This window comes from Pantherophis guttatus, chromosome 11 (genome assembly GCF_059756535.1).
Source record: "Pantherophis guttatus breed Tessera chromosome 11, ASM5975653v1, whole genome shotgun sequence".
Taxonomy (NCBI): Eukaryota; Metazoa; Chordata; class Lepidosauria; order Squamata; family Colubridae; genus Pantherophis; species Pantherophis guttatus.
The window spans coordinates 6223461-6233870 of NC_142073.1; the positions used below are offsets into that span (position 1 = coordinate 6223461).

Below are 10410 nucleotides of genomic sequence, written 5' to 3' on the forward strand. Positions count from 1 at the left end.
AGGGGACGGATGGAGGGACCACTTCCGCTGCTGACGTTTATTGGAAGTTTTAACAGCCGGATGTACATCCAATACATATTATTTTAGTACCACTAGATTGCTAATTTTCATTCTTTCCCATCAAATTTTGCCTTAAGTCGATAAACTACAACGATTCCTTAGATTTTAAGACAGAGCTCCCAGGTGCAGAATGTATGTATGTATGTATGTATGTGTATGTATGTATGTGTATATATATGTATACACACACACACACACACACACACACACACACATATATATATATATATACACACACACACACATATGTGATATTTTTGTAATCAGGGTTTTTCCTATGTTGATAAAAGATGTTAAATGGCCATGGTGGGATGAAATCGCCAATCATCACTTTCAGGCCTGTCAGACATTTTATGTTGTTTATTCTGAGACTTATGGGAGACTGGGATAGCACTATTTCGGTTTTTTTGAACCTCTTCAGCCAGACACACCCATATTTTGTGACTCCTCCCTGTAAACGTCAAATATTTATTCCTTTTAATTCCTTTTAATTTATTTTATTTAATAAATAAATTCATTTTTAATTTATTCCTTTTAACACACACATATATATACACACACACACACACACACACACATACATATATTCATACATGTGTGATGGATGCGGTGGCTCAGTGGCTAAGATGCTGAGCTTGCCGATCAAAAATTCGGCAGTTCAGTAGTTCGAATCCCTAGTGCCGCGTAACGGGGTACACATATATATGTATATTTGGTGACAAAATGCTACCATGTTATTCCTGATTATAAGTCATTTTACAACAAATAGGAAAACGTATAAATCAATACACTCTACTTTTAAGATTTCTTGCTATAAATTCATGCAGCATGCCTATTTGTAGAACTATTACGGAGACCCAACCACTGCTTGGTTTCAAGCATTTTTTATTGCAGAAAACCACAATAGTTTGCAATTTTTTTCAGAAGTTAATGATTTCAGAGGTTTTACTTCCAACAAACACACTCTTGCATTTTTTTAAAAAAGATCAAACAATAAAATATTTATTTAAAAGGCAAGTCCTACAAAAAATGTACAGCTGCTTAAAAACCACGGTGATGTAAGGAATAGACACTTCCGAGAGCAAAAGAAGAAAAATCAGACTTCGATGTGCATCATTACTAAATCCAAGAGATTTCTTCCCCTATAAATTCTTGCATGGTTGAGGATCCTTTTAGTCTCAGCTGCGTCTTAAAAGAGCAATGCACTTATTAAAATAGCTTGTACGTTTTTTTTTAAAAAGGCGCACGGATTTAAAATTAAATTCCTGGGTCGGTATTTTAAAAGTCACACTGTGGGTAACAGCCACATTTTTAAATTTTATTTTAACACTTCCGTGTAACAAGGGCAATTAAAATAGTTTGTAAAAAAAAAAAAGAGTTATTTTAAGAAACTTCCTATATGGAGAAACACTAGAGTCACTAAGCAATTTAGAATCTGACCTTGCGGGTACAAAACCTTTTCCTTAAGCAGGTATTTTTGGTGAAAAATACAACCGAAGAGACCACTTCCAACATCAGAGTGGAAGCTTCATGTCTCCAGTACTTCTACTAAAATTAAACCATGATCAACACCGAGCACTATGGTTTGAGAGCATCTTGTATGAGTTTCCATGATGCTGTTTCCACTTCTAGTGTGGAGTCACATTTGTAGTCATCGCTAGACAAGGTTTTGTAAATGGCTACTGCAAATACAGAAAATTCTTCAATTCTGTTAGGTCAGTTGAGGGCGTCCTGCAATGCACCGGGTGAAAACGAAACCCAAAAAGAACAGCAAAATGGTTCAGTTACATTTCTGGCACTTCTTTTCGTCAAGTAATAATAAAGAACATTGCATCAAGTCCAGCAATACTATAATTTCACGGTGGAATTCTCCCGCCGTCAATTTCAAATCCAATACATTGTTGTTGTTTTTTATGCAGAAAGGAAAAGAAAAAAAAAGGACAATTCGGGAGAGGAAGAGCCAAAAAAAACAGCAAGCTGTGGATAACAGAGCAGATCACAGGTTGCACAAAGCGGAAAACTAGGGACTTAAAAAAATTAGCTTCTTGATCCTGACCAAGTATTTTGTGTGCGATGTTCCGTCGTTTTGCCTCTGCTTACATTTTATAATCATTAGCAAGAAAATGCAAAATGTGACTCGAGGCTCTGGGTCCAAAGAAGAGCCAAAAAGGAAACCAACTTTTACACCGTATAGCACCTCTGCAGAACTGCGGGAAGCAGCTAACTCAAAAGTCACGACCTGGACGTTACTCTAAAACGTTCTGCTGATAAATTCCAGGCGACTGAGGTTGCTGCCGTCAGAAAGGAGGAGCCAATTGCAATGAAACATTAGGCAATGTGTCAACCCACTCATGGGTCGAATAAACCACGGACGACCTCTGGATGTGATCTGTCAACAAGTCGGGATCGCAGACGTGGAAGAGGGTAAAGGGCTCGCGATCTACAAACAGACACACCGGTTTAAAAAACAACGCTGTGGCGAATGGCAGTACAAACACTGTAGCCATTTTTTTCTATTTACAATGACTTGCGTATTGTCGATGCAGACGAGTTTCTGGAGGGGCTGCCTTGCCCCCCCCCTCGCCATTAGAGATGAGGAAACGGTAATACTGTCCTAGGAGAAATGGATTAACACAGAGTTCGGGCAGAAAAGATGGGGAGACGCCAGATGTTTCACCCGCTTTCCATCAAAGGTTGAAGACAAAACCTGTTTCTCGGTCCCTTTTGGCCTCGTTGTAGTGAAGAAAGAAAATGGTGTAATTCCACGATCCTCAACACAGAAGCGATGGGTTATTGGACGTGGAGCCGAGGTTTCAAGATTAATTTTCCAGTCTGTGAGGGGGGAAAAACAACAACCAGCCTTAAATGGTAAGATAAGGCCCAGCAGAGATTATACTACCTGAGACTTCTCAGGAAACAACAACTGAATGAAAAACTGCTGGCGACCTTCTACCACTGCACCATAGAGAGTATTTCAATCTCCTGCGCCTGTGTATGGTTTGCCAATTGCATAGTGGCAGATAGGACAGTGCTCCAGAGGGTCAACGTCATTGCCCAGAGGATCATTGATTGCCCTCTCCCCTCTTTGGAAGAGCTTTATAGCTCTCGCTGCCTTAAGAAAGTTCAAAACATTCTTAAAAATCCATCTCATCCTGGGCACCCTTGTTTTTGAACTATTACCATCTGGCAGATGGTACAGGATAATAAAAACAAGGACAAATAGGCTGAAAAACAGTTTCTATCCCAGAGCAGTAACTATATTGAATTCTACTGTATAGTGCAATATTAATGCAATATCAGGAGTTTTAATTCAGTTGTATAGAATGTGAAGGATGTATGCTTTTGTTTTATTTTTTATGTATAATGAACCCTGAAGATGGCGTTTAATTTTGTTGCATGAGGTGCAATGACAACAATGTAAGCTAAACTAAACCAGCACCTCCCTCCTGCCAGAAGTTTCATTTCCAATGTCAAAACTCAACGTAGTTATCCAAGGAAAAACAGAGTCACTTACATCATCGCACGACATGTTGTATTCTGCCAAAACAGTTCGACATCGAGCGGCTATGCTGAAGAGGGCGTCAAAGAAACATGCTTTCTGCATAGTCAGTGGGCCTGCTTTCCTAATCCACTTAGCAAACTGATTGAAAAAAAATATTTCTGAACATCTCACCAAATATTTAATTTTCCTTCCAACTGCTCGATTGTCCTTTAAAAAATGCTCATCAGAGACAAATTATATATATATATATGCATATATAAAAATCAAATGAGATTCTACTGCCTTTCTATATCCAGAAAGGGCACAAAGCTATATTCTATATTACGATTTATATTGGTATTGTTTCCTAGTATGATTTGATTGCTTATTTGTACCCTATGGCTATCATTAAGTGTTGTATCTTATGATTCTTGACGAATGTATCTTGTCTTTTTATGTACACTGAGAGCGTATGCACCAAGACAAGTTCCTTGTGTGTCCAATCACACTTGGCCAATAAAGAATTCTATTCTATTCTATTCTATTCTATTCTATTCTATTCTATTCTATTCTATTCTATTCTATTCTATTCTATTCTATTCTATTCTATTCTCCTTTTCTGTGGCTTTTTAAGAGGGGAAAGTTTTAGTCTGGGACAAAACCTACGCTAGAGTTAAGAGCTTCTCACACTTTAAATTACTCTCCTGTAAATATAGCTAAACAGCATACAGGTAGTCCTCAACTTATGACCACAATTGTGTCCAACATTTCTGTTGTTAACTGAGCCATTTGTTAAGTGAACTTTGCCCCATTTTACGACCTTTCTCGCCTCGGCTGTTAAGTGAATCACCGCAGTTGATAAGCTAGTAACCCAGTTGTTATGCGAACCCAGCTTCCCCTTTGACTTTGCTTGCCAGAAGGTCGCAAAAGGGGATCCCCTGACCTTGGGACACAGCAACAGTCATAAGTATGAACCGGTTGCCAAGCATTTGCATTTTGATCACATGATCATGGAGAGGTTGGAAAGGTTGTAACTGAAAAATGGTCGTAAATCAATTTTTTTCAGTGCTGTTGTTAACTTTGAAACAGTTTATTTATTTATTTATTTATTTATTATATTTCTATATCGCCTTTCTCCCGTAGGACTCAAGGCGGTGTACAGTCAAGAAAAATATAGACACACAAACATCATAAAATTGCTAATTAAAATTGTTACTTAACGTTTAACTGTTGTAAATAGAGGACTACCTGTATTAAATAGCCATGTATTGCACACATTCACCTGGTACCTGCATAAAACCCTTGGAAAAGGATACATTGAGGGCGCCACTACTCTTTTATGTATTCCAGCAAAAAATAAACCAATTAATGTGATACAGCTAATGGTGAAGAATGGATGATTCCATAGAGATGTGAAAAAAGATACCTAGGAGAGAATCAAATGACTTATTTTTATTTATTTATTTTTTAAAAAATAAGCACTCTTACATTGGATGAGTGAACACAAAACTGAAAAGCAGAACCCACACAAACTGCAAGGAAGTGAAAATCCCTCCTGCACTTTCGATTTCCTTCTAAGCAAATTCTTAGCAAAAAGCAGTAAGCCCTAATTTCTAAATTTTCTCTGCTACTACAGTATAGGGATTAGCAATCTGAGATTATTATTTTTTTGAAGGTAGACAGATTCTAGTTCTTCGCTTCTGAAATCTAATCTAAAAGACCCCAAATTATGATGTAATCACAAATAGACAATTCCCCGATGTTGTTCTAGACATGCTTCTAGAACAGTGTTGGTGAATCTTTTCGGCACCGGGTACGGAAACAGGAGCGCGCAGGCATGGGGGAGTGCACCGGAAGAGCAGTTCCCTGGCGTGCATGTGTGTGCCAGGAAGCTGAGCTTCCGGTTTCCGGCAAGCACATGTGCGCTGGTCACCTGGTTTTCCAAAGATTAAGTAATCACAATCTTACTAAGGTTGGCAGAAAGCCCAGAAGCAATTTGCAGAGAATCCAGACGCGAAGGAGAATGAACTAAAATTGTTCCCTACAAATTGCTTCAGTTGGCGTTCCTCCTTAAATAGGCTAAGGGAGTGGCCAATTAGCCCCAAGCCTTACTCTTGAGGAGACCTCCTCCTGAGGAGCCACTCCTGCCTTTTGGCAGCTCTGCACACCCGTGCATCGAGAAGAGACTCCTCCTCTTCGTTCTCTTCACTTAAAGGAGCTTCTGGAGGTTCTGAAGGCCCTGGCTGAATCCCCGCCTCTGGCACCACATCTTCTCCAGCCTCCTCATTGTCTGACTCAAGTGCCAGCTGCACAGGCTGCTGGCGCAGCACACCAGCCTCCTCACTGTCAGAATCAGCTACAATCCGCACAATCCGGGCCACAAAAGGTGCGTGCATGCGTGCCAGGGAGCTGCTCTTCTGGTTTCTGGCGTTCCCGCAGAGGCAAAGACCAGCTGGCCGGCATGCATGTGTGCACCAGAACCCAGAAGACCAAAGGTTGATGGCTGGGGTGCCTGGAGGGATGGCTCTGTGTGCCACTTCTGGCACGCGTGCCATAGATTCGCTGTCATGGTTCTAGACTGTGCAGCATGGAGATTCTATTTTGAGAAACGAAAGTGCTACGTTGACGGTAATGACACCTCTCTAAGATATTGTTAGAGGAGAAACGTAGCAATTTTCCAGACGTCCTACAATACTTGCTAAAATATCCTAAATAACTTCCATGAATCTATAGGGCAAATTAAAAAAAAAAATGCTTAGGAGTTCACCCACCTTCTGTGTTTCGGGATCTATTAACCAGTTCCAAGCACCAGTGGCTGTACAGACTGATACCACTATAAGAATTACTGGAGGAAAATCAAAAGGACAAAAATGAGGTCATTACATTCAATACATCGGGAACAAACCGTAACAACTTGACTTAACAATCAAAAAGGACCCTGCCAATTACGGTCTTAAATTGTGAAATTTGTAAAGCACCCCATAACCGGATCCAGGTTTTTAACTACTTTTTTTTTTTTTTTTTGCAGTGGTTGTTAAGCAAAAATCACCCTTATTGTATTATTTCTCTTTCTTTAGGTATTTTTCACTCTTCCACTGTTGGGCATAAACTATTCTCGCCGCTGTTGTGATATGCAATATTAAATATGTTAACCCTTTACTTAGATCAGGGGTCAGCAACCTGCGGCTCTGGAGCCGCATGTGGCTCTTTCACCCCTCTGCTGCGGCTTCCGGTCACTCAAATTATGCGTCACAACCGCCAATGTGCAACACCCGCCAGCACGCAATTTATTGAGTTTTTCAACCCCTGGTAGGCCAACCATAAATCCAAGAAAAGTAAAGTTTCAGAAGAAAACAGAACGTTTAATTCAACTACATATGCTAGTTTTGTGGCCGCTCAAGAAATACTCAGGCACAGGAAGGGTTTTGTGGCTCCCGGTGTTTTCTTTTCTGTGAGAAATGGGTCCAAATGGCTCTTTGAGTGTTTAAGGTTGGAGACCCCTGACTCAGACCTTCTTCTATAATTCCTAATAGGAATAATTCTGGTTTAGAGTTCCAATCTCTGCCTGGTCATTTCTTCCAACCACATTCAAATCTTTTGCCAGTATCCTTTTGCTCTTCTACATGTCCACCACATATGGTAGTATGTGCCTGGTATTTGGTCACACTTCCAGCATTTAGGAAATCACCCTTATTGTAAACTGCAAGCATGGTCACTATAATATACTTTACTCAATAATGCAGATTTCCATCACCTAGCTTTTCAAAATGAGTTTCTTAAAAGACACAGATAGCAACAATTTGATCAAGCATTTAATAATTGGGAGGCAGGCCTGTCACTTACTTCTCCAGCGTCCAGTAGCCGGCTGTAAACAAGCTATGTATTCAGTTAGCCTTCTTTCAAAAGCCTTGAGATCTAAAAACGAGAAGGGATAACCGGATTAGCCAAAGCTTGATTTAGAATTTAGATTTAGTACCTTGAAACCATAGAAAATCCTTTACGACGTGATGGCTACAAAGGACATTTGTGTGCTTTTAAATTAGGGCTGACTTCTGGTCCTACCTGGATAAATCTCTGCAGTGTTTTTTTCTTCTTCATTCTAGCTGCGTTTTGTCTATCGTACCAATAAACACTTTTTTTTGTAAAATTGGATGAGGATGACACAGGCACATAATACAACCCCATCCAGTGCCAGTAATCCTAAATTGAATACTTTATTGGCCAAGTGTGATTAGACAGGCAAGAAATTTGTCTCCTGTACAGAAGCATTCAGCGTATGTGCTCAACCCTGACCAAAAGGTGGAGAGGGAGGGAGTAGGATTAGTGGGGTAGTTGTGGTGGGATCTGTTATTAATCTATCAACCACCACAATGGTCCAAATAATTGCCATTCATCTGTCCTCTCCTTACAGGCTCAGTTGGTGGGAATGAACTAGACCTCCTCCAACTATGACTGCATGACTGTAATTTTGTTGCTTGTATCCTTACGATTTATATTGTTTCCTGATTGCTTATTTGTACCCTATCACTATAATTAAGTGTTGTACCTTATGATTCTTGACAAATGTATCTTTTCTTTTTATGTACACTGAGAGCGTATGCACCAAAGACAAATTCCTTGTGTGTCCAATCACACTTGGCCAATAAAGAATTCTATTCTATTCTGTGAACTGCAGCCAGCACACAGCCTATATATCTGCTGAACTGTCATTCTCTAATTTATTGCAAAGATAGATAGATGGATGGATAATAGATGAGATAGATAGATAGATAGATAGATAGATAGATAGATAGATAGATAGATAGATAGACAGATATAGATAGATAGATGATAAACAGATGATAGACAAATGATAAACGATAGACAGATGAGATAGATAGATGATAGATGACAGATAGAAAGATGATAGACAGATGATAGATGATAGACAGATGAGATAGATAGATAGATAGATAGATAGATAGATAGATAGATGACAGAAAGATGATAATACAGATAGACAGATGAGATAGATAGATTGATAGATAGACAGATATAGATAGATAGATGATAAACAGATGATAGACAGATGAGATAGATAGATAGATAGATAGATAGATAGATAGATGACAGAAAGATGATAATACAGATAGATAGACAGATGAGATAGATAGATTGATAGATAGATGATAGATAGAAAGATGATAGATGACAGATAGATGATAGACAGATGATAGACAGATGATAGATGATAATACAGATAGATAGACAGATGAGATAGATAGAAAGATGATAGATGACAGATAGATGATAGACAGATGATAGACAGATGATAGATGATAATACAGATAGACAGATGAGATAGATAGAAAGATGATAGATGACATAGATGATAGACAGATGATAGATAGACAGATAGATGATAGATAGATGATAGACAGATGATAGATAGACAGACAGATGATAGACAGATGATAGATGATAATACAGATAGACAGATGAGATAGATAGAAAGATGATAGATGACAGATAGATGATAGACAGATGATAGATAGACAGATAGATGATAGATAGATGATAGACAGATGATAGATAGACAGACAGATGATAGACAGATGATTGATAGATGATAGACAAATGATAGATGATAATACAGATAGATAGACAGATGAGATAGATAGATAGACAGACAGACAGACATTAGAGAATGACAGTTCAGCAGATCCGGGGGGCGCCAGGTTGGGGAAGGCGGGGGGAGCCTTGGGGTGAAGGATGTGGGATAACGACACAAACCAGTCCTGGAACGAAGCGGGGATGTTCGGACCCATCTTCCCCTGCCTTACCTTCCGCTTGTTCCAGCGAATTCATCGCTCCGGATGAAAGGGGAGAGACCGCTCCGAGACTGGCCGCCCACCGCCTCGCAAAGCCGGGAGCTTCCCTCCTCCGGCGCTCTATCCCGCGACGTGAGCACTTCCTTCGCCGCCCTCGCATCATCGGCGCTTCCCATTGGGCAGGCTTCTCCCAGACTCCGCCCGTCGATCAACAAGCCTTTGGTTCATTGGGTCCACCCCCTTGTGGGCAAGAATCTGGAGGAGGCTGAAGGAAGGGCAAAGAGGAACGCGCACGCGCAGCTTGTACGCTCTTTTCCCCCCACTCCCTATCCTGCTTGGTTCTACGTGTCCTCCAAGATTTTAGGAACATTTGAAACAGTTTAACAATCTTCTTTCTTTCTTTCTTTCTTTCTTTCTTTCTTTCTTTCTTTCTTTCTTTCTTTCTTTCTTTCTTTCTTTCTTTCTTTCTTTCTTTCTTCTTTCTTTCTTTCTTTCTTTCTTTCTTCTTTCTTTCTTTCTTTCTTTCTTCCTCCCTCCCTCCTTCCCTCCCCTCTTTCCCTATCCCTCCCTCCTTCCTTCCTCCCTCCCTCTTCCCATCTCCCTCCCTCCTTCCTTCCTTTCTCCCCTCTTTCCATCTCCCTCCCTCCTTCCATCTCCCTCCCTCCTTCCTCCCTCCTTCCTTCCTTTCTCCCCTCTTTCCATCTCCCTCCCTCCCTCCCTCCCCTCTTTCCATCTCCTTCCTTCCTTCCTTCCTTCCTTCCTTCCTTCTTCCTCCCTCCATCCTTCCTCCCTCCCCTCATTCCATCTCCCTCCCCCCTTCCTTCCTTCCTTCCTCCTTCCTTCCTTCCTTCCTCCCTCCCCTCTTTCCATCTCCCTCCCCCCTTCCTTCCTTCCTTCCTTCCACATCTTTTTTCTGATGTGCAGAGATCGGGCTGCCATAAATGTATTAACACTACCCTGTTGAAACATGAGTGAACGAAGGATGAACGTCCTCTATATCCCCAAAGGCTCCTAGGGTGGTTAATAATAGCAATAGCAATAAACCCTTAAGACTTATAT

At 40.4% G+C, this 10410-nt stretch overlaps 1 protein-coding gene across 2 annotated transcripts; it reads right to left on the reverse strand.

Annotated features, from left to right (window-relative positions):
* Nucleotides 1-928: 928 nt before the first annotated feature.
* On the reverse strand, nt 929-9600 carry CNEP1R1 (CTD nuclear envelope phosphatase 1 regulatory subunit 1). 2 transcript variants are annotated; one of them, XM_060682515.2, is made up of 6 exons: nt 9364-9584; nt 7385-7456; nt 6313-6386; nt 4858-4967; nt 3575-3629; nt 929-2892 (listed from the first exon to the last, which is right to left on the reverse strand). In XM_060682515.2, exons 1-6 carry the CDS (start codon nt 9512-9514, stop codon nt 2851-2853), a joined length of 504 nt encoding a protein of 167 aa, XP_060538498.1. In that variant the 5' UTR covers nt 9515-9584; the 3' UTR covers nt 929-2850. The 2 variants fall into 2 exon arrangements, with proteins under 2 accessions (XP_060538498.1, XP_060538499.1); XM_060682516.2 differs by lacking the exon at nt 4858-4967 and having other exon boundaries at nt 3575-3700; nt 9364-9600.
* Nucleotides 9601-10410: the final 810 nt, after the last annotated feature.

Coding starts and splice junctions, on each gene's coding strand:
- CNEP1R1 (XM_060682515.2), bottom strand. CDS start 9,514: ATGATGCGAGGGCGGCGAAGGAAGTGCTCACGTCGCGGGATAGAGCGC. Junction 7,457..9,363: donor TTCGCTGGAACAAGCGGAAG/GTAAGGCAGGGG, acceptor TCTCGTTTTTAG/ATCTCAAGGCTTTTGAAAGA. Junction 3,630..4,857: donor AGAGTAGTGGCGCCCTCAAT/GTATCCTTTTCC, acceptor CGCCCTCTTCAG/CATAGCCGCTCGATGTCGAA.